At 37.9% G+C, this 22,249-nt stretch overlaps 1 protein-coding gene across 2 annotated transcripts; it reads right to left on the reverse strand.

Moving 5' to 3' along the window:
• Positions 1-2,028: 2,028 nt before the first annotated feature.
• Positions 2,029-21,975, reverse strand: LOC123718098 (dipeptidyl peptidase 9). Of its 2 annotated transcripts, none has more exons than XM_045674481.1 (19): positions 21,453-21,975; positions 20,331-20,532; positions 16,860-17,038; positions 15,548-15,645; positions 15,192-15,294; positions 14,131-14,240; positions 12,744-12,870; positions 11,599-11,752; positions 10,842-11,043; positions 10,640-10,749; positions 10,059-10,208; positions 9,252-9,384; positions 8,294-8,377; positions 7,423-7,595; positions 6,516-6,659; positions 5,332-5,410; positions 4,014-4,206; positions 2,654-2,765; positions 2,029-2,154 (listed from the first exon to the last, which is right to left on the reverse strand). In XM_045674481.1, exons 1-19 carry the CDS (start codon positions 21,734-21,736, stop codon positions 2,062-2,064), a joined length of 2,730 nt encoding a protein of 909 aa, XP_045530437.1. In that variant the 5' UTR covers positions 21,737-21,975; the 3' UTR covers positions 2,029-2,061. The 2 variants fall into 2 exon arrangements, with proteins under 2 accessions (XP_045530437.1, XP_045530436.1); XM_045674480.1 differs by having other exon boundaries at positions 10,640-10,761.
• Between the last annotated feature and the right edge of the window lie 274 nt (positions 21,976-22,249).

Genomic DNA, 22,249 nt, shown 5'->3' on the forward strand with positions numbered 1-22,249 from the left:
TGGAAATTCGACATGCAGAACAAGCCCCGTGGACGGCCTGAGACCCAAGTTGATAATGAAGTATTGAAGGCTATTGTGGAAGCGGATCCATCGGAAACCACGTCCGAGTTAGCTGCAGGCTGCGGTGTTTGTGATAAAACTGTTTTAATTCACTTGAACCAAATTGGGAAGATTAATTATTAGCTTGAAAGGTACCTCACGAATTGACTGAAGCAAACCGGCAAGCGCGCGTCGACTGCTGCGTTACATTACTGAACCGGCACAATAATGAAGATATTTTAAACGGAATCATTACCTATGATGAAAAATGGATTCTTTACGATAATCGGAAGCGCTCAGCGCTGGTTGGATCCTGGCCAGCCAGCCAAATCCTGCCCCAAGCGAAAATTAACCCCAAAAAAGTTACTTGTAAGCGTTTGGAGGACTAGTGCCGGTATTGTTCATTGCAGTTTTCTCAAATCTGGCCAGACTATTACGGCTGATGTCTATTGTCAGCAATTGCAAACCATGATGGAAAAGCTAGCGGCTAAACAACCTAGGCTGGTCAATCGCTCCACGCCACTGCTACTTCACGAAACCGCTAGACCACACACTGCACAACAGACGGCTACCAAATTAGAAGAGCTTCAATTGGAATGTCTAAGACATCCTCCGTAATCCCCGGACCTTGCTCCAACAGATTACCATTTTTTTCGAAATTTGGACAACTTCTTGCAAGGGAAAAAATTTAACTCTGATGGGGCAGTCCAAATCGTCTTCACAGATTTTATTGAATCCCGTCCGACTGGTTTTTTTAGTAAAGGGATCAATGAACTACCTATGAGATGGCAAAAGTGCATAAAAAACAATGGTTAATACTTTGATTAATTAAATATATTATATTTAAAAATATTCGACGTTTTGTTCCTTCCATACAAAACGCCAATTTCATATGTAAGGACTTAATATTTTAATTACTAATGCGTTAAAATCTTTCTCTCAAACCAAAATTAGTGAGTGAATGAATTTTAAATAATCTATTTGTAATTACACTACATATTTAATGTAATTTATAAATGTATAATTTAATACCTATATATACTAAAATTAGAACATAATACATAATATGTAGTACGTATTATTTTCCATATCCCGTATAATACGCTTTCTCGCTTAAGACGCTTTTTTGGTAGGGTCCCTGAGAAATCGTCTTAAGCGGGTTTTTAATTATAAAATCACTTTAATGGCTGGAAGTCTTCAGAAGACAATTTCCCCTAACTGTGGAAACGAAATCCGCGGTCTGAGAGATGCAGCAATTGTTTAATTGAGCAAACTCCTCCTTAAGCGCCACTAATATGTGTATATGTCACCGTAAAATTGTCAATGTCAATACCGTTAGTTTGTAATCTATATATATTGTGAACTGTCGAAAGATTGTGAACCTCAATTTACTGCTTACAATTTAACTTATTATTCGGTATATTGTAATTTATCGAACTGCTGACGGCCTAGCTACATACTTTAACAGCTCACAATAATAATAGATATTGTTTTATAACAATAAATCGGATTTCAATATAGCTTGACCAACCAACTCTGATCCTAGCAGGACTCCGTTTGTCACTTTAGGTCTTCTGGTGCATGACATTAAAGTCATTTTACCACCCATTCATATATAGTTATCTAGTGCAGCTTGCACACATAGGCCTGGCGCTCATTATCGGCACCGGAACAGCTAAGGATTTTAGGTGATAAAAAGCATTATCTTTATGGCAATAACGTAGAAATATCCATGATATATGATCGTAGTAACAAAAATACCGCTTCGGTAAGCTTAAAGCTACTGCATCATGCTTTAAGCTGCTTCGAGATCCTTCAGTATGCTTCAGGACGCCTCGTCAACCCTAAGAACGTTGCAGCATACCAAGATATAGTTCCCGACAGTGTGCGCTTGCATGTAGGAGTGCCAAATTATCCCATTTCTTGCCCCGATATTAAAACACATTTTTGTTGTTTTGGGAAAATTTTTAATGTAAATAAAACAAATTCTCAATAACAATATTATTATTATATTATACAAATTCACAGGTTTTCGTGTAGAAAATGTAATAAAGTTGCCTCGTAATGTTTAGCCGCATGCATTGTACGGAGGGAGTGACGCTCGCCGGGATATACCTAAAAAAAATCAGTAATAATTTATATTACGGATTAATAAGTATATTATCGAGCAAGTTACTGGTAAAATTAAAAAGAAAATTGTCCATAAAGTCGGTTTACGGACGAGAGTTTTCACTTATTTCTACTGATACAAAGAAGCAGTGAATTATCTATCAGATGCGCAAGCGTACAATGAGCGTAACGGGACAATGAGCGTAACAGGACAATGAGCGTAACGGGACAGTGAGCGTAACGGGACAAAATGTGATAAAACATATAACACAAGTCAAAAATAAGTAATTTAATATAAAAAATTGACTAAGGAATTAATTAATTTCAATATTACTAGGTGATACGGTTTAAACAATGAAAAATAGTAAAATTAAAAAACAAAAAACTGTAGAGGTTTCAGTATTACTAGAGGTACTGGAAGTAAAGTAGTTGTTCTTAATAGTAATCGAGTAAAAACCCAAACATTTTAATAAAATATGTGGGTAGACACAAAAAATCTTGTCACCTGAACTCTATGCGGCTTTCCAAGTCGAACCAACTCCGAGAGCAGTGCCGCAGTATGACAGAAGTGTACGTTTTCATCAGCCAGTCCGTGGATTATTAACAGTCTACCCTCCCTATAAAATATATTATATATATATATATATATATTATCCCTCCTAGTAACACTTTAGTGACTACAAAATGATTATGTAAAAAAATCAAGTGAAAAGAAAATAGGGCAGTGTTGGCATGGTAGCTCCAGCAGGTGACTCTCATCCCTGAACCTCGGCTGTGCACCAATGGACTTCCTATGTGCACTTTTAACATTCGTATAAAGGAAAACATCGTGAGGAAACCAACTTGGACCCAACACGACTTTCCCATTAGATTGACATGAGAGATACGACTAACTCTTCAAAATTCGAGCGTACTCCACCCTCAAAGGCCGGCAACGGATCTAAAAATTAGTGTCTATGGGCTGCGATGCCCTTTTTGGGCGTTCCGCAGGCTCGTTTGCCCCCCTATTATATAAAAAAAATGAAACCGATACAGAAATCTCAGCTCCAGACCCGAAGGTCTGAAGAGAAATAGAAAAAAGATGGATTCAAATCCATCCAAGGGAAGTCAAGAGGGAGCGTCAAGTATATATGAGGAGGCTAGCCCAGGATATAAAGGGCCTTTGTCAGAACTTGACCATGAAACTGTTTAAAAAAAAATGTGTGCGTGTAGTGTACACACGTAAGAAGAGAAACTTCTTTATGACCTTATTTTTCGAAAAATGATCTACTATATGCAACTTGACAGGAATTGGTTAAATAAAGTTTAACAAAAGGCTTTTATTATCAAAGACATGAATACAAATAATACAATTATTTCATTTTAACTTATCACTACTAAGATTATTACAGAAATTCATTAATTGTAATAGAATTGTTACTATCATTGTTATCGTTATATATTTTGTTATAAATGTATTCGAATCAAGTGTGGTAGGGACAAGAAAAAGATGGCGCGTAACGGAAAAATGTGACGCGTAACCAAAAAACGTGACGGTAATTTTTTTTTTCAACAAGGAAGTTTCAGTTCAAAAATCTTAACAATTTGTTATTTACATCTGTGCCTCATATTCCTGTATCTGTTTCATTTGTCAATCCAACAGGCAAGTAGATGATTAGCCTTCTCTTGACACACGCCGTAGAATTTTATTCCTCACGACGTCTTCCTTCGTACGAAGACAGTCCAATGTTGAACGGCCAGGTCCTACCACCTAAGAGAAGAGAGTCGCTTGTCGAAGCCACTAGGCCAACACTGCGTTTTGATTACCAATCGTATTTGTTAACAGTTAAAAAGATACTTGTTAGTTAGAAGGATGTTTAACACACCTATCAGGGAAGAACGGCGCATGTGGTATGACGCTAGCGCGACTGTAGGCGTTGTGCCTCTCACTTGGCGATCCCATGTAGCGTTCCGTGTACGCCGTGTCGTACAGGCGCCAACTGGTGACGGGCGCTCCAGCAACGCACACTTTGAATATGTGCGGACGTGTTGCCAGGCCTAGGAGGGACAAATAGCCACCTGCAATTTGAATAATACAATGTAACACATTTTTGAATGTAATCGACGAACCCCAGCTGCAGCACGAAACATGACTCGTTGTCACGTTCCGCCTGTGGCTAGCGTAACATGACTCATTGTTACACTCCGCATGAGGCCAGCGTAACATGACTCATTGTTACACTCCGCATGAGGCTAGCGTAACATGACTCATTGTTACACTCCGCATGAGGCCAGCGTAACATGACTCATTGTTACACTCCGCATGAGGCTAGCGTAACATGACTCATTGTTACACTCCGCATGAGGCCAGCGTAACATGACTCATTGTTACACTCCGCATGAGGCTAGCGTAACATGACTCATTGTTACACTCCGCATGAGGCCAGCGTAACATGACTCATTGTTACACTCCGCATGAGGCCAGCGTAACATGACTCATTGTTACACTCCGCATGAGGCTAGAGTAACATGACTCATTGTTACACTCCGCATGAGGCTAGCGTAACATGACTCATTGTTACACTCCGCATGAGGCCAGCGTAACATGACTCATTGTTACACTCCGCATGAGGCGAGCGTAACATGACTCATTGTTACACTCCGCATGAGGCTAGCGTAACATGACTCATGGTTACACTCCGCATGAGGCCAGCGTAACATGACTCATTGTTACACTCCGCATGAGGCTAGCGTAACATGACTCATTGTTACACTCCGCATGAGACCAGCGTAACATGACTCATTGTTACACTCCGCATGAGGCTAGCGTAACATGACTCATTGTTACACTCCGCATGAGGCCAGCGTAACATGACTCATTGTTACACTCCATCAGTGGCCAGTTTAACAAGACTCATTGTCACGTTCCGCCTGAGGCCAGCGTAACATGACTCATTGTCACGTTCCACCTGTGGCGAGCGTAACATGACTCATTGTTACACTCCATCAGAGGCCATGCATTGTTGGAAATGCTTCGCTACCGCGTTTTAACGTGTGACGTCATCAGCAATGAAAGTGTCCAGATTCTCTAACATAAATGCTGTGGAGGAAGGTGACCAGTTCCTCCTTAAAGGGAAGTCCTGGACAAGTCTGAAAGGCAGATAATTTAAAAATAAGAATTATACTAGCTAGTCACTCTCTTACCATAACTCCATCCATGGATAGCAACTCTCTCCATATCAATACACCCTGTTTCCTTAGCGAGCCATTGGAGCACCTCCACCTGAAAACACCCTGTATTTATATCCAAATACCTCTTTACGTTTACGTTTACGTTACGTGTTTGATGAAACTAGCGATAGAGTCGGACATAGTTGGAGAATTCCCGAATCCAACTAGTATGAACTCCATGTAAAGATTCCAAACTACTCAATTACAAAATCTTCCATCTAAAATGTATGACGATGGAAGTAAACATAAAATTGGCAGAGATTTTTGGTACAGCAAAAAATAAAATGAAAAAATCATCAGCAAAACAGCGAATTAGGTTCGAGATAGACAATAACCAGCTCCAGATAAGTACTGTTTAAATTTGTTAAAATCGCAAAGAATTGGAAAGAGGCTTGGACTCCAGGTTTTTGTAGGAGGAATTTGGAAGGTATTTCTGATTTTAGACCCAGAATATCATGTAAGTGGTGCTGATCTGTATATGACCATTTAGTAGTGTAAACTCCATGTAACGTCACTCGATTTAACGACGAACTCACTAAAGCGTCGAAATCTTTGGCTTTGGTTGGTGTAGCTTGTCTTCCATACAATTACACACTACATAGCATTACATCCACTCTCAATAACGACAACAATTGAGTTATAAAGTACATTTTAAGTTGCTAAAATTAGTAAAAAAAACTGCGCAGCTGTGTACGTTCTTTTGTCGCTTTATTGTCCGAGCCCGCAATAAACTCAGCTGTTTATTGCGGGCATTACGCATCCGAAACTTTCTAAGAAATTCGTTGTTTTGTTTACAAATTGGTATTGATTTCACGTATACTATTGTTAACCATGACAAATAAGTAGGAGTCAAGGATTATCTATACGTTTTTCTTCTCTCCAGTTAACGACAATTCTCTATAACGCCATAAAATGCAGTCCCTTCAATGTCGTTATATAGAGTTTACACTGTATTTATAAAAATACATTTATACACGTCGTATTTAAACTAGTGAACCGATTTTGATAAAATTCCCCTGATTCAAATCGGAAAGGGTTAATTATATGACTTAGTTTCCGATAAATTTGCGGACAAACTTACATCACTTTTTAAATGTCAGTAAATTTTTGTCACTCTTCAAGACAACGAAAAATTAAAAATATAAACAGTTATATACCTGATCATCCAACTCGACCTGCCCCATTTTGCCTCTTATAGCAGCCTCCCAGGCCCTGCCCCTATGCTTCGAGCCTCTCGAATCAACTGATACGACCGTGAAACCTCGCGCCGCTAGCATGTGCATGCGTAACTGGCGTATGCCCTGAAATAATTATATTAATTTTATTAAAGGCCGGCAACGGACTCGCGAGCCCTCTGGCTTCGAAAATGTCTAAGGAGGTAGCACTTATCATCAGATGCGCCTCCTGTAATATATAAACAAATACTAACTATATCCGTCTCTTTTCACCACAGCTTCAACTGTTTGACAGAAAGAGACGACTGGTTCGGTGCATATTTTAATAAATAAGTTTTTAAACGAATCACACAACTATATCCTTCTCTTTTCACCACAGCTTCAACTGTTTGACAGAAAGAGACAACTTGTTCGGTGCATATTTTAATAAATAAGTTTTTAAACGAATCACACAACTATATCCTTCTCTTTTCACCACAGCTTCAACTGTTTGACAGAAAGAGACAACTTGTTCGGTGCATATTTTAATAAATAAGTTTTTAAACGAATCACACAACTATATCCTTCTCTTTTCACCACAGCTTCAACTGTTTGACAGAAAGAGACGACTAGTTCGGTGCAGTTTTTAATAAATAAGTTTTTAAACGAATCACACAACTATATCCCTCTCTTTTCACCACAGCTTCAACTGTTTGACAGAAAGAGACGACAAGCCGAGTGCATTTTTTACGAGTTAAAAGAGACGAAATAATTTTTAATTCTTTAAAGTATCAATAACTTTTCTGTAGTCAACATGGCGTCGCAGCTCTGTAACGGACCACCATACAACGGCTGCGTTCCCGCCCATTTAAAATAATTGGTCGTATCACATAAAAGCTAGTATAATTACCTTATAACTATTAGTGACGATTTGGACTTCGGGTCCACCATACACGTGCAAAACTGTAGGCCGTGGTCCCGCATGCCGACTTCGCCAGAGGGTACAATAAGCCGTCATACCACAAGAGAGACGGGTGGAGTATATCTGTGGTGGAGGCACTTCTATGGTACTGAGAGATCGTTCTGAAATTCAATCAAACTTCATAAAAGATCATCGATATACACGAAATACTTTTGGAGTGAAATACCAAGATCTTGATGGCACACAAAAAAAACCAGCAACAAAACAACCGAGGCTGGTCAATCGCTCCAGGCCACTGCTGCTTCACGACAACGCTGGACCACAGACGGCACTAGCGACAGTTATCAAGCAAGAGGAGCTTCAATTGGAATCAGACATGCACCGTAATCTCCGGACCTTGCTCCAACAGATTACCATTTAGCAAGCTAAAAACATCAACTTTGCTGGGGCAGTCGAAACCTTCAAAGATTTTATTACACCTTCCCAGAAGTTATGACTATATTATATAAACTAAATTGGTGTGTGGTGTATTTAAAGGGAGAATATTCGGGCCATAAGTTTTAACAACTGTTATAAATAACTTAACTGTTGATGAGTTTATTATAATTAGTATGACATATGCATGCCTATGTTAACATTTTAGATTTGTATGATAAATCGATCTGAATGAAATCAATAATCACGATTAATTAAAATATATTTATCCAGAATTCGTGCCAGTGGAATCGGACTGGTCGAGGGTCCCTTTAGATTGGAGACACCATACTTCCACTAAACAACTAAAAAATTAGCTGGACCCTGGTGTCTCCTGGTCTCTGTTTCTAAGTTACACGAAAGCTAGTAGTAATACGATAAATACCTTTGATAAGTAATGGGATATCATTATTCTCGTCCCCATCGCCCATTCTGTCCCAGGTACCATTAAATGGGGGGTCTAGATAATCTGTAAAATTTTCATTTCGCATTTTAAACAGATAACAAATTTGGTTGCGTATATAGTTAACTACTGTTTTAAATTTCAGAATATATATAAGAAAATTAACCAAATAGTAACATCATCGTATCATTTAAACAATTTGACAGCTGTCATCTGCCAATAGTCAAATATCAACACAAATGTAATGAGCTAACACAATGTATGGAGGTAGAAGAAAACTAATGTTTAGTAAAATTTTGACAAAACATTTTTTTTTTTACTTGCATCAGACACAAATATATTTTTAAGTGCCAGCTGTCACCTAATCATCTGTCCATGTCAACTGTCAAGTTTACGGTAGCATAATATGCCTGGACTACTGTGTAGTAATAAAAATAAATTTTAGGAAAATTTTGACATAAATGTTTTTAATTAATTTTATAAAACATCAATAAAGTGTAGTCAGCTGTCAAATGTAAAATGTCAACTGTCATGTTTACGTTAGCAGAATGCGCCTGGAGTAAGTAGTAATATAAATTTTAGGCAAATTTAGACATAAAAAATATGTTTTCAATTTATTTTACCAAACATCAATAAACTGTAGCGTCAGATGTCAACTGTCAAATAAAACTATGAAGTTTACGCTAGCACAATGCACCCTGGACTAGTGAGTAGTTAAATAAATTGTAGGATAATTTTGACATAACAAATATTGTTTTAATTTGTATTCCCAAACTTCAATAAACAGAAGTTTCCCTTGTCAACTGTCAAGTTATATCTGTCAAATGTCAAGTTTACGCTAACACAATACGCGGATGCTGCACTTGTGTAACTAATTGGCGATTGACGAAACGAAATATCTGAAGAAAGTAGCTATAATGTATCCAAATTAAATACTGACCTAACATAGGCCTTTCTAAGAGTGAGCCATACTGGGTCAATGTAACACGCCCGCCCGTATGACACACGTTGTAGACTTTCGTTACAGGCACACTGCTTATATTTGACGAAGTTATTACTGCCACTGTACAATCCTGAAAGTTAATCATATTTTGTATAGGTTAGGAGGCAAACAAACACCATAGACACCTGCACTATATGTGTGTTCAGATTTCATTTGAACATTCCTAGGCCTAGTGGGTACATACTTTAACAGCTGAAGAAGAAACACCAACAGCTCAGAATAATATTATTATGTATGTGTGAATAGATATTGTTTTATAACAATAAATCAGATTTCAATATAGCTTGATCAACCAACTCTGATCCTATAGGTCAGGTGATATTATAGGTCTCACCCATTCATATATTTAAATACAGATACTCCTGACATTTAATACATATAAATTTAAACAAACACACAGTCCACTGGCCGGCAAGCTGAGTTTGTGTTGCCGACCTATTAGGTGTACGCTCTTTTCTTAATCGAGTGTCTATAATTTCTATATATTAACTTTTTTGTTTACCTACTTGTAACATAGAAAACAAAAACATTACACAGACTAAAATCTCTATTTTGGCCATAGCCTATGTTATTTTTGAGGTTGAAGTTTTGGCCTCATAAGATGTAAATTGTCATTTCAATATTATTCATTGACTTTGATATTTAAAAAGTACTGTAAGTACCCTCAACATTTCCTTAACGTATATAACATTCAAATTTCTAATAATTATATAAACATATGTATGTGTGTGTGTGTATACTTACATCATCCATATCAACGGTATGCGAGTGACCGACAGTTGTAAGTAAAGTGATTCCAGATTCTGATGGAGTTATAGACGCCACATACAAATGCCGCTCCAGTGGTGTCTCCCGAAGACCAACGAAGTACACCAGGTCCCGGGTCTCGTCCACCTATGCATGCGGTGTTTTAATCTTCAAATGTATTAAGGCTCCCAATTGAAAGACACGGTGCTGATGATGTCATATTCCAGCTTAGGGAACAGTTAGTTTCATCAAAATCAGTTCAGTAGTTCAGTAGGTTTTGATGAAATATCCCATTAACTATACATTATATAAATACCGAGTTTTTTAGATCTGGGTTGTCTGGAAGACATTACTTATAGCAAAAAGACAGCTCATTTTTCTCCTGCTATAATATTTAGGAGTAGTTGAAAAAAAAACCAGTGGCCTTTTAGGTCTGGTCCTCAAATTTCAGTATTTTTTTCATTATATTTTTAAGGGCAAACGGGTAGGAGGCTCGCCTGTTAAGTGATACCGCCTCACAATACCATAGGGCTCGCGAGTGCGTTGCCGTCCTTTTAGGATTTGTGATGTTCACTTACCCATATCTTCCTCCCCATAACCTCCCAATCACCAGACGTGATCGCCTCTTTACTGATGATGTTTGGTCCACTCGCGTTGTTTTCGTCTTCTGACAGCATTTCTTCAATACCTGTATTCACAACTACCCGCATTTAACTTTTGTTTATGAGGGTACTTCAAATTTTTTTCATCAAAATCATTATTTTAATTATAATTACTTACCATTAGCTTTATCCGGTTGTATGTTAGATGTGATCACATATAAATGTAAAAAACCAGTCTCCTCGGAAGCCCAAATGAACTTAAAAGTGGCACACGTACAATTGGTACCAGTACAACTGGTACAATTAGTTAGAGGATAGAATATGTCGTGAACATTGATCCACGAGTCAGGGGCTGTTTCTCTTAGTAGCACCTGGATTTTCTGAAACATTACCAATTCTTTTAAATCTATTGGATGAGAAATGGAAGTCGACGATTTTAAATAGGGCTGGAGGCTCGTCTGATGTTAAGTGGTACCACCCATGGACAATGCCTGAGGGCTCGCAAGCGCGGGCGTTTTAAAAATTGCTACCATCTTTGCAGGACCTAAGTCGAATTGGTTCTTGGACATATATATTTTTTATTAATTTTCTGGTGATAACCACTAGCCCATCACCCATCTCCATCTTGACGATAAATTATGGGACACCTTGTCGTACAAAAAACTCCAAAACAACATCTTGACAAACTATTTCCTAGAAGTGATAGGTCACTACCGTGTAAATGCTTTCTTTAGGTGGTTAAATTTAAAGGCAAGGTGTCTTTAAAGGGAGAATATTGAGACCATAAGTTTTGACAACAGTTATGAATAACTTAACTTAATATTATATATGGCTGATTGTACGGTTTTTTAATAATTAATTAATCTAAATTTACACTTTCCTTGCAAATAAACAACTTATAAATTATATAATTAAATACAAAGTACTTTACTCACAGAGGGATCAACATTGTTCTGTTCGCTCATTTGTGTTGGATCATCATTTTGCGTTTCTCCATGCGAATAATGTGATGAAACATTAAACTCCGCCAAAGGTATGAGCACCAGTTCCAATATCTGTTGCTTACGGTCTAGAATTTGCGCCCAAACACTGAAAAAACATACAAAGTTGGTGGACCTAAAACATACCCCTTAAAAAGATCAAGGAAAATGTGGGTACAGAATTAGGAGGAGGTTCGAAGCTGCAATATGGGATCTAATACAAATTTGAAAAATACACAACATTTTTGGTACAAATTTATTTGGATTTAATAAAAACAATGGCGCTACAACCCACAGCTTGACCTCATATTTCTGTATTTGTTTCGTAATTTTTCTAGCAAATAGATGATCAAGTGTAGGTGTCACACGCCGTGAACTTTGGTGTTAAAATTTTCATTCATTTAAATATCTGATATTTTGATGTTATAGTCAGTTAGATTAATCCATTTTTTGTTACTGAATTTTTGAGAGCTCCCGCTAAAGACATGTCTAGATTTGAGCTCCCGCTAAAGACATGTCTAAATTTGAGAGCTCCCGCTAAAGACATGTCTAGATTTGAGCTCCCGCTAAAGACATGTCTAAATTTGAGAGCTCCCGCTAAAGACATGTCTAGATTTGAGCTCCCGCTAAAGACATGTCTAAATTTGAGAGCTCCCGCTAAAGACATGTCTAGATTTGAGCTCCCGCTAAAGACATGTCTAAATTTGAGAGCTCCCGCTAAAGACATGTCTGAATTTGAGATCTCCCGCTAAAGACATGTCTGAATTTGAGAGCTCTCGCTAAAGACATGTCTGAATTTGAGAGCTCCCGCTAAAGACATGTCTGAATTTGAGAGCTCCCGCTAAAGACATGTCTGAATTTGAGAGCTCCCGCTAAAGACATGTCTGAATTTGAGAGCTCCCGCTAAAGACATGTCTGAATTTGAGAGCTCCCGCTGAAGACATCTCGACTCAAAATGTCGACAAGTGTCAGGCACAAGGCTGTTTACAATCGCTATTTAAAATAATCACGGACACATAGAAACCCAAGCCATACCAACAAGGTTGTAGCGCCAACTCTTCAAATCAAAATTTCCTAAAAACTATTAAAAAAAAACTCACTATTGTCCACAAGAGGTCCATCCAACACGAGCAAGATACTCGAACCATGGGAACATTTCCTTCAATGGGCTCCTCATTTCATACCATCTTACATCTGTTACATCCATTCCTTCCGTTGGCGATGATGCTGAAATATATAACATGCTGTATGCTTCACGAATGTAGGCACAGAAGGCATTGCTAGGTCCCCTTGGAGGTGAGGGTGAGGCGCGGGTTGGATGCGTCAAGAACGAGCGTACGAACGAACGCGTGCGTTGCGTGATATTCGTAATCGGTGGGCTGAAAACTGAGGCTGTCACATAATAATAATAATAATAAAGCCTCATTCATTGCTTGCAACATTTACAAAATATACACACTTAAAATAAATAAATAATATTATTTTTAAAGACCTCTATAGAGGATTCTTCAATTGGCTCCACTTATACCTTGAGCATTCTCAAGATATAAGTGGAGGTTGACTTCTCCAGTGACAGTGACTACTGAAGATAACATCAGTGCTGTTCGACCATGATAGAGGAAGATAAGAGAGTGACCTATCAGCAGATACGGACATATAGGCATTGGTATGAGTCAAGTTCAAAAAATATTCCACATACATTTAGGTGTCAGGAAGGTTTGTACCAGATGCATTCCCCGATACTTTAACCGACGACCAGAAACACCTTCGCATAGACTGGTGTCGTCAAATCTTAGAGTTCAACAGCGGTGACTCAAATGCTGTATTTGACATCGTAACAGGTGATGAAAGCTGGATATATTGCTACGAACCCGATACCAAAAGACAATCAGTTCAGTGGGTGAAAAAACCTCGAAAACGAGGATCGGCAACTAAGGTAACGGAGGAAGAAGTCAAGGAAAAACGATGATTGGCTCATTCTTTGGTCGGAAAGGTCATTCAAGTTAGAAGAAGATGGAAGGACAGTTACTGCAGACTGGTATGTCAATCGCTTATTGCCTGTTGTTTTGGATAAAATTCGACAGCAACGCCCTCGAAGCAGGAACCTCCTTCACCACGACAATGCTTTAGCGCACTCCGCAAAACGGACTGTTGAAGACTATGGCAGGTGTCGAGATAATGAACCATACAGCCCTGTGACTTTCATTTATTCCGAAGAACTAAAGAGAAAATTCGAGGTATTCGCTTTACGAGCCCTGAAGATGCTGTGAAAGCGTAAGAAAATGCCATAGAAGAGACTCCTAAAGAAGAATGGGCTTTTCTCAATGGTTCCATCGAATGCGACAATGTGTAGAGAAGAACGGAGATTACTTCGAAAAACAATAAAAGTATTGGAAACTTTCTACATTCAGTCATTTTTCATTTTCTAAACATTTTCAGTGTTACCTAGGTATGTATTAAGCAAAAAGCTGTAAATTTTTGACCTACCCTCTCCTAAAACTCTACGGACGGTAATGTTGGTAGGCGAAGATTTCGTTAATCTAAATGTCACCAGCTTCAAAACTGACTTTGCATTGGGTGTGCCTGCTCTTGGGAACCTGGAAAAAATGAGAAATTAAAAGGCCGGACACGCACTTGCGAACCTGGCAATGTGTTAAGTGATGCCAGCCATCACATTCTTAATGCAGAAGGGGTGTCCGTAGCCGGCTTTTACATGGTTTAATGTTTTGTTTTATGGAAGGGGCAAACTGGCAAGTGGCTCATCTGAAGAGATACCATCCATGTACACAATTAATGCCAGATAGCGAGTGCGTTGCCGGCCTTTAAATGGTTTAATGTTTTGTTTTATAGAACGGGCAAACGGGCAAGTGGCTCATCTGAAGAGATACCACCCACGGACACACTTAATGCCAGAGTGCGTATGCGTTGCCGGCCTTTAAATGTTTTAATGTTTTGTTTTATAGAATAGGGACAAACGGGCAAGTGGCTCATCTGAAGATATACCACCCACGGACACACTTAATGCCAGAGTGCGTATGCGTTGCCGGCCTTTAAATGATTCAATGTTTTGTTTTATAGAATGGGCAAACGGGCAAACGGGCAAGTGGCTCATCTGAAGAGATACCACCCATGTACACAATTAATGCCAGATAGCGAGTGCGTTGCCGGCCTTTAAATGGTTTAATGTTTTGTTTTATAGAATGGGCAAACGGGCAAGTGGCTCATCTGAAGAGATACCACCCACGGACACACTTAATGCTAGAGTGCGAATGCGTTGCCGGCCTTTAAATGGTTTAATGTTTTGTTTTATAGAACGGGCAAACGGGCAAGTGGCTCATCTGAAGAGATTCCACCCACGGACACACTTAATGCCAGAGTGCGTATGCGTTGCCAGCCTTTAAATGGTTTAATGTTTAGTTTTATAGAATAGGGACAAACGGGCAAGTGGCTCATCTTAAGAGATACCACCCATGGACACTTAAGGCCAAAGGGCGAGTGCGTTGCCGGCCTTTAAATAAATTATTAAACTCTTTAAAAAAAGCTTATACCTAAATTCATCAACGTCTCCACTCGCTGTGTTAGAAGATGGAAAACTGAAAATTTTGACATCACTCTCATCTACTTCTTCGTACACTATCCTGTATATGTCATCTGAAAATATACATATATGTGTCAAGCAATGCTCGGCTTATCAAGAAATGTTGCCACGAACGTTGCTGAACGAGCCAATTCTTCTTACTTCTTCTATTGTTTGAAGAATTATTATTCAATTTGCCATCATTTTTACGTTTGGAATCATTGCATTGATATTGTTTCGCCCAATCAGAGCAGGAAAGACAAAAATATATATACATATATAACAATACAATAATTGCGTTCGTCAACATCTACTGAAAAGACTCACCATCGCTTTTCGGCTGCCACCAGAAGCCTGTATACCTCGAGAACTCCTCCTGCGTCACATAACATGGAACACCAGCTTGTAATGGGTCTTCTAATAAGCTGAAAACGTGGAAACGATAACAACTGGATATTTTTGTTTAACGAAACAGTGTGAGCTTTATTGTCTCATAGTTTGATTGACCAATCAGAGCAGAGCAAATGTCTCGAGTGGCTTTTCATGCCAAATTTGTTATCTATGCTAAGTCAAACTTTGTGTTAATGAGTGTCATACCCTATCATAGGTGATAGACAGATGACCAGCCTTGAAAGTCAAATGTCAAAATCCGTTAAATTCATATTCGTATTTTAAAAAGATAGAACTGACGAGACTCAGCAAATTTGGCGCCACCAAACGGACAATCGTATAAGCTGCCGGCCAGTAGACTGACTTACACTTGTGATACAGATACCGGCAAACTTCTTGAGTATTAAACAAGGGAGTGGGGGAAAGTTTGCGCATCGTACAGCGCGGGACGCAAACGTCAACTGATTTGACAATCACGCGATCGACACGTCACTCCCCCCTCCCCTCAGTGATACCTAAAAATCGCTTCTGCGCAGGCAAGGACATTTGTTCAAGATGTTTGCCGGTATCTATAAGTGTTAGTACTAACTATATCAGAGTCCTAAGCTCTACACAAAAGATAATCTAATTAAATAATTATCACTGAATTCAAAACTCTCGTTAAACGTAAATTAATCCATAAAGATTTTCATAAATTTGACGAATATGTCAATCCTAAACCTTGGCATTGATTTGTTCCAGTTCAAACAATTTGTATGACTCAACACTTGGCGATTAAAAAGAGTGGCAGAGTTTCTTGCCAGTTCTTCTTGTCTGCTCTACTAACCACTTGCAAACCAAGTACTGAATGTTACTTAAGTATCAATTTAACGTTCATAAGTGTACTTGGTTAGCGCCCAAAGGCTTTCTTGGTAAATAGACAAAAAATTGTTTGTTAGACATATGGTCGCGGAATTTTTGTCTTCTATAAAACTGTAGAACATTGCACACAATTGTCAGTTTCCGCAGCATTTAGGAATCTTTATTGGCAGTTACATATTGGGTTACACTATCGTATTTACTAGCAGAGACCTAACTTTTCGATACATAGCCTATCTTCATCAGAAATAATTTCACATATCATGTAGTTTAGAAGCCCATTCAATGGAAACAAAACTTATCTGGTCGGTTAAAATCCGAGAGGTTCAATTTGGGATTTTTTGGGCTTTCTATGGACATGGAAAATGCAAAGTTTTAAAACAGCTCTCACCGATCATCCTTGCCCTTGCAGGCGTACGTGAGTCTCGTAGGGCTCCCGAGACAGTCCCCAGCAAGCCAGATGTCACCTCGAGCTGCGTGAGCAACCAAACGGGCTGTACTGGGACAAATCGCTGGTGTTAGCGGTGCTCCGCCCCCCGTTGATAGGGAACGTGGGAGTATAGGTGGTGACTGGAATAAAAAAATACACTCCAATATCGTGGCTGGTTTTTTTTTCATTTTGTCGAACTTTTCACTCAGGTTGAATGATTTTTAGAATGTTCCTCAACTTAAAGCGTCTACATGGCCCTAAAATCATTGGCGAAATCAGGACGTTAATGGTGGTGGTAATGAAATAGTCTTATTTATTTATTTATTAAAACTTCGTTACACTATAGAAAATAAAAAAAAATAACATAATTAAATCAAAAGGAGGGCAACTGGCGGCCTTATCGCTTTCGAGCGATCTCTTCCAGGCAACCACTGTGAGTGAAAAAACAAATGTATTAAATTACATAAAATAGGTAAGAAGTGCAAAAATACATGTTATATACAGTTTTTAAGACAAAACTAAACAGGAACAACAAAAAAAAAACAAACTAAACTAAAAAGATGATACCTTAAAAATAGAAAGTAAAAAGACACATGAATCACGATAACTTAAGATCAGTCTCACGTCAGTTAGTAGTTAGTAAGAAAGTTAGGGAAGCGATGTGGGCAGGTAATGTTTGTACAGAAGAAATTTAAAGGAAGATAGAGAAGGAGCTAAGCGAATAGGGACGGGAAGTGAATTCCATAACCTAACTGCAGAGACCTTAAAGGAATCGCTAAGAAAGGAGGAGTTATGAGATGGGATTGAGTTTTAGGGTTGAACAGGATGTAGTTCGTATGCCAGTAGCATACTCTACACAATTTGCCTACACACGACGTGCTCCCCACCACTTCTCCAATATTACCTCTGATCTGAGGACCATAGACGCTTCTGGGTTTTCGGGAAGCTGAAATTTGGATAATGACCAAGACGATTCAAGACAATTGGTATTTACGTAAACCCATGTTTTTAGACTGAAACAAATGTTCAGAATTGCAGGTTTCTAAGATTGGGGGACAAACGAGCGTGCGTGACAGCCATCAAGGCAGTCACCGCAGCCCATGGACACCCATTTTAAGTCTAGTAGGGTCCTTTTTTTTCTCCTTCAATTTCATCCTTAAAAACAACCTTTAAAAAATTCCCTAACAATTTAAAACATCATAGACCATATCATGTGTGTTCTTTGCTGAAACGGAAAGTATTCTTTAACAGTAGGTATAATTGTTAATATTAACTAGACTAGCGTAACAGAGATCGTGTTTTTTGTATGTACTAGAGGACCCGACAGACGTTGTCCTGTCTTAACTATGAATATTGATTTCGAATTGGTATAATTAACTAAAAATGCTTTATGACAACATTCTTTGTTTGTTTATCTTGCGTGTATCTAAATAGTTTTGTTGGTATTCCGACATATAACTGGCCATGTGAAAAACATGGATTTCCAAGATTAATGCCACAAACAATTAGCGACTGTAATTATTTTATGTGTTTTATGAATACAATAACTTCGATTGAAGCATTTGTTTTAAGCGATATTCATTTTTCTTACATTCTCTTTGACAATATTTGCAGCACGCATTCTGTCAATGTTATGTGAAACGCGATAAGGTTATATAAAAAATGCTATCGTATCATGATTACTTAATTTGCTGGTTAAGTATACTTAAATTTTCAATTTTTCCGCGCAATTTTCTTAATTTTTTTCTTTCATAAGAACCTTCTCCTGTCAATAACAAACACAACAAAAAAGAATTAGCGACATCGGTCTAGCCGTTCACGCGTGATGCCGTGACCAAGGGAAAGGGATTTATTTTTATAGGGATAGATTATAAATATTTTCCTTAGATACTCGGACGTACGACGAAACGCACCATTTCTGACATCATATGCCACTAAATGCCGCGACATATACTTGCATAATATTTTTCTATTACAAGGTGAGCCGATAGTACAACTTACACGGGCATAGAGCAGGTTTTGTTTGATGGCAAACTTTGAGACGCAATAAAAGTTACGCTATGCTGGCCTTAGACTCAATGTCAATAATAATAATCATCAATGGCGCTACCTTTTTAGGTCTGGGCCTCAGATTTCTGTTTCAAGTAGATGATCAGCCTTCTGTAGCTAACGCACGCCGTCGATTGGAACTAAGGCAAGCCGGTTTCCTCACGATGTTTTCCTTCGAGCGTATTTTAAATGCGCACAGTAAGAAAATCCCCTGGTGCACAGCCGGGGGTCGAACCTACGACCTCAGGGACGAGAGTCGCACTCAGTGTCACACACATTAAATGTCAACGCTTGTGGCGGAGTCCATACGTGATACTCGTGAACGGGTGCTACTTGTGGTGACTGGTTGAAGTTGAATTCGTGTATACGGTGATGTTAGTTATTTCGATTATTTGTGTGTTGTTCCCACGAGAATGTAAGTGCGTGCTCCTATTTCACCATGCATCCTGCTGATGTCATGTGGATAATGGTGTGATGGTTGCGATTAAAGCGTGGCGGAGAGTTTATTGCCAGTTCTTTTCTTCCGTTCTACGCCCTTGATTTGAGAACTGGCAGTAAATGTAAAATTAGAAGCATTTAATGTATATTTCTGTTTTTGACGTTCATAAGTGTACATTGTGTTACCGAAATGAATAAATGATTTTTGACTTTGACTGTTTACACAATCAGAATGTCTGTTAACTGAAAATGCATACCATATATCTTGATGAATCACGTTTTGACCTGAGTTCCTAATCAAGAGCAGTTTCTGCTCTCTTAAAAGTTCTAAATAACTAGTCATCTCACTGACTCATTAATAAGAGTAACAAATCATCCATAACAATCTCTTGCGGGAGCGTTTAAGTTCTACGTAACGAATTTCGGGGATTCTCTTGTAAAACGTTACGATAGGGGGGAGGGATTGAATTACGTTTTATTGTTAATATTATTTTCCACTTTGCAGTATTTTACACCACATAATGGTACATTTTAGGTATAAAGAGTCACTGGGATTGGTCACGAAACGTTATACTATTGGATACAGAAACGTTACGGCGCGTTTCATGGGGGGGGGGGGGGGGGGGGATGTGTCAAGAATCTCCAAAAATTGCGTGACGTAATACTTGGACGCTCCCTTCCGCAATTAGTGGATGCACCCAACACCTTTTAGGCCTTCTTTTTTTAATTCTTCTGTGAAGTAAGTATAACGCAACAGCTCGTTTCTGGTGTGTGTCCTTAAGGTAATAACTCTCTTTTTGTGTCTGTCTTTTAATCTCTGATTGTGGTGATTCTTACTGTATAATGTTACCATTAAAAAAATCTAAGTAAATTATGTAAAGGTTGATAGTAACTATGAAATCACAACATATGCTATTATTTAATTTTAACATTAATTCATTATACCTGCCCTCTTCCCTCCTCAGCAATAAACAGTGACGATGCACAAGGAAACAACACCCTTCCTGTCTCTTTATGGAGCTCGTATGATGCAATGCCCCATGCTGCAACTCTCTGCCGTTCCCATAACAATTGTTCTTCTTTGGAACATTTGCCGGTGGAAGCACCTAATGCCACATTGGATTTGATTAAAGGTTTCCAATCTAATCTGAAATAGATACTTATATTCCATTATAAAATAGATGATAACATCCTATACTAAACAAACGTTTTATATCAAAATTACTCCCTCCAAAAGTCTAAATAGATTACAAGAATTATTACCTCAGTAAAACATATATCAATTATATTTTAAAGCAGATTCATTATTTATTAACACTTCATAGTATTTAGAAATATAATACAATCAACACATTTAAATGTAAAAAAAAGGCAACTGGCGGACTTATCACTTTTACTCCATCTCTTCAAATGTGAGAAAAAAATTCGATAAGGCAAGACAAAACAAAGCAATCAAAAAAGGGCAAAATAAGATGTACACAATAATCTTATATCAGTTACTACAAATGTTAAGGATATGTTGTGGACAGGTAATGTTTGTACCGTAGAGATTTAAAGGAAGATTATTTTTATTGATTAATAAGAGAAAATTTTGCAAACCAATTATACAGCTTTAATAAATGTCTTTATTGTTTCCTTATAAAAAACTTACGTGTTTTATTGATAAATACATTCAAATCAATAACAAACTGAAGCAACTGTAGCAAAGCAACTAATAGCTAATTTGTATGATATAACTATAGATTCATTTGGTCGTTAATGTGTTGCATCCACTCTCTTGGATAAATATCTATTTAATTTATTTTTAATTATATGATTGTGGTAAGAACAAAGCATTCATTTAATCTTCATAGATGTGGCAAATAGGCTGGAGAAGTTTTGTATTATTATTAAGTTTTCTAGATTAGCATCCTACTTTGATGTTATTAACAATGTAATTCATACGTAAACAAAGCAATGTTGGTACTTAGTTTTCTCATAGGGAAAGAGGCATCCTTTGTCTTAGAAAGATTTGTCTCATTAAGTTATATTCTATATAAAAAAAATGTAATGTCTTTGTTTGCTGACCTGGCATTGCTTGGCTGCAAAGATGGTAAAACATCGGTGTACAAAAGTGTCTCCCATCCGTTTTGTGGAGTCCTCAAAAAGTACACCCTGGTTTTTCCACAGCTGAGTTTTCGAAAACAAATAGCCATCGGCACCATAGTGGACAATGATGAGAGCTCCTTTCTTAAATCGTGAACGGCTTGTCTAACTTCCGCCCAGCTATACTTTTTAGGCGGTTCACGGTCACACTCGCCTGCAGCAGCCCCATCTCCCGCCTCTCGCACTTCCATCTTTATGAATTCCATTCAAGATACAAAATAAAAACCTTTTAGATCTAAGCTAAATTCATGATTATACAACCCAACAATGACGCCCCGCAACAAAACATACAATTGAAAAACTAATAAATTTCATTAATTCATTGCTAAATAAATAAGTTTGCTTGCATTTCATTAATTATTTTTAAATAATAATTTCCTAAACCTAGCCAACACACTAATTTTTGACTTTTAGTTCCCCAAATTGAAATGATGAAATAAGAAATACAGCAGATAATAAATATTTTCTAGCAAAATCGCAGACTCATAAAAGGTACCAATTTCCAAATAACAATGTCAAACACAGCTGACGAAAGTTGTTATTTATCTAAATAGATGGCAGTATAACAAAAATGACAAATACATTTTAAAATTATCTTTTATTCTATTGTGAAATACATAAAATATTAATGGAATTATTTTAAGAGATTTAATCCTGTAATAAAAAATCCCACATTTATAAGGGAAAAATAATATAGCTGTCAAAAGATCGCGGATATG

This window comes from Pieris brassicae, chromosome 14, assembly GCF_905147105.1.
Source record: "Pieris brassicae chromosome 14, ilPieBrab1.1, whole genome shotgun sequence".
NCBI lineage: Eukaryota > Metazoa > Arthropoda > Insecta > Lepidoptera > Pieridae > Pieris > Pieris brassicae.

Coding starts and splice junctions, on each gene's coding strand:
- LOC123718098 (XM_045674480.1), bottom strand. CDS start 21,736: ATGGAATTCATAAAGATGGAAGTGCGAGAGGCGGGAGATGGGGCTGCT. Junction 10,209..10,639: donor TTATGGGGAGGAAGATATGG/GTAAGTGAACAT, acceptor CCGCATGCATAG/GTGGACGAGACCCGGGACCT. Junction 2,766..4,013: donor GCGCCGTTCTTCCCTGATAG/GTGTGTTAAACA, acceptor TATATTTTATAG/GGAGGGTAGACTGTTAATAA.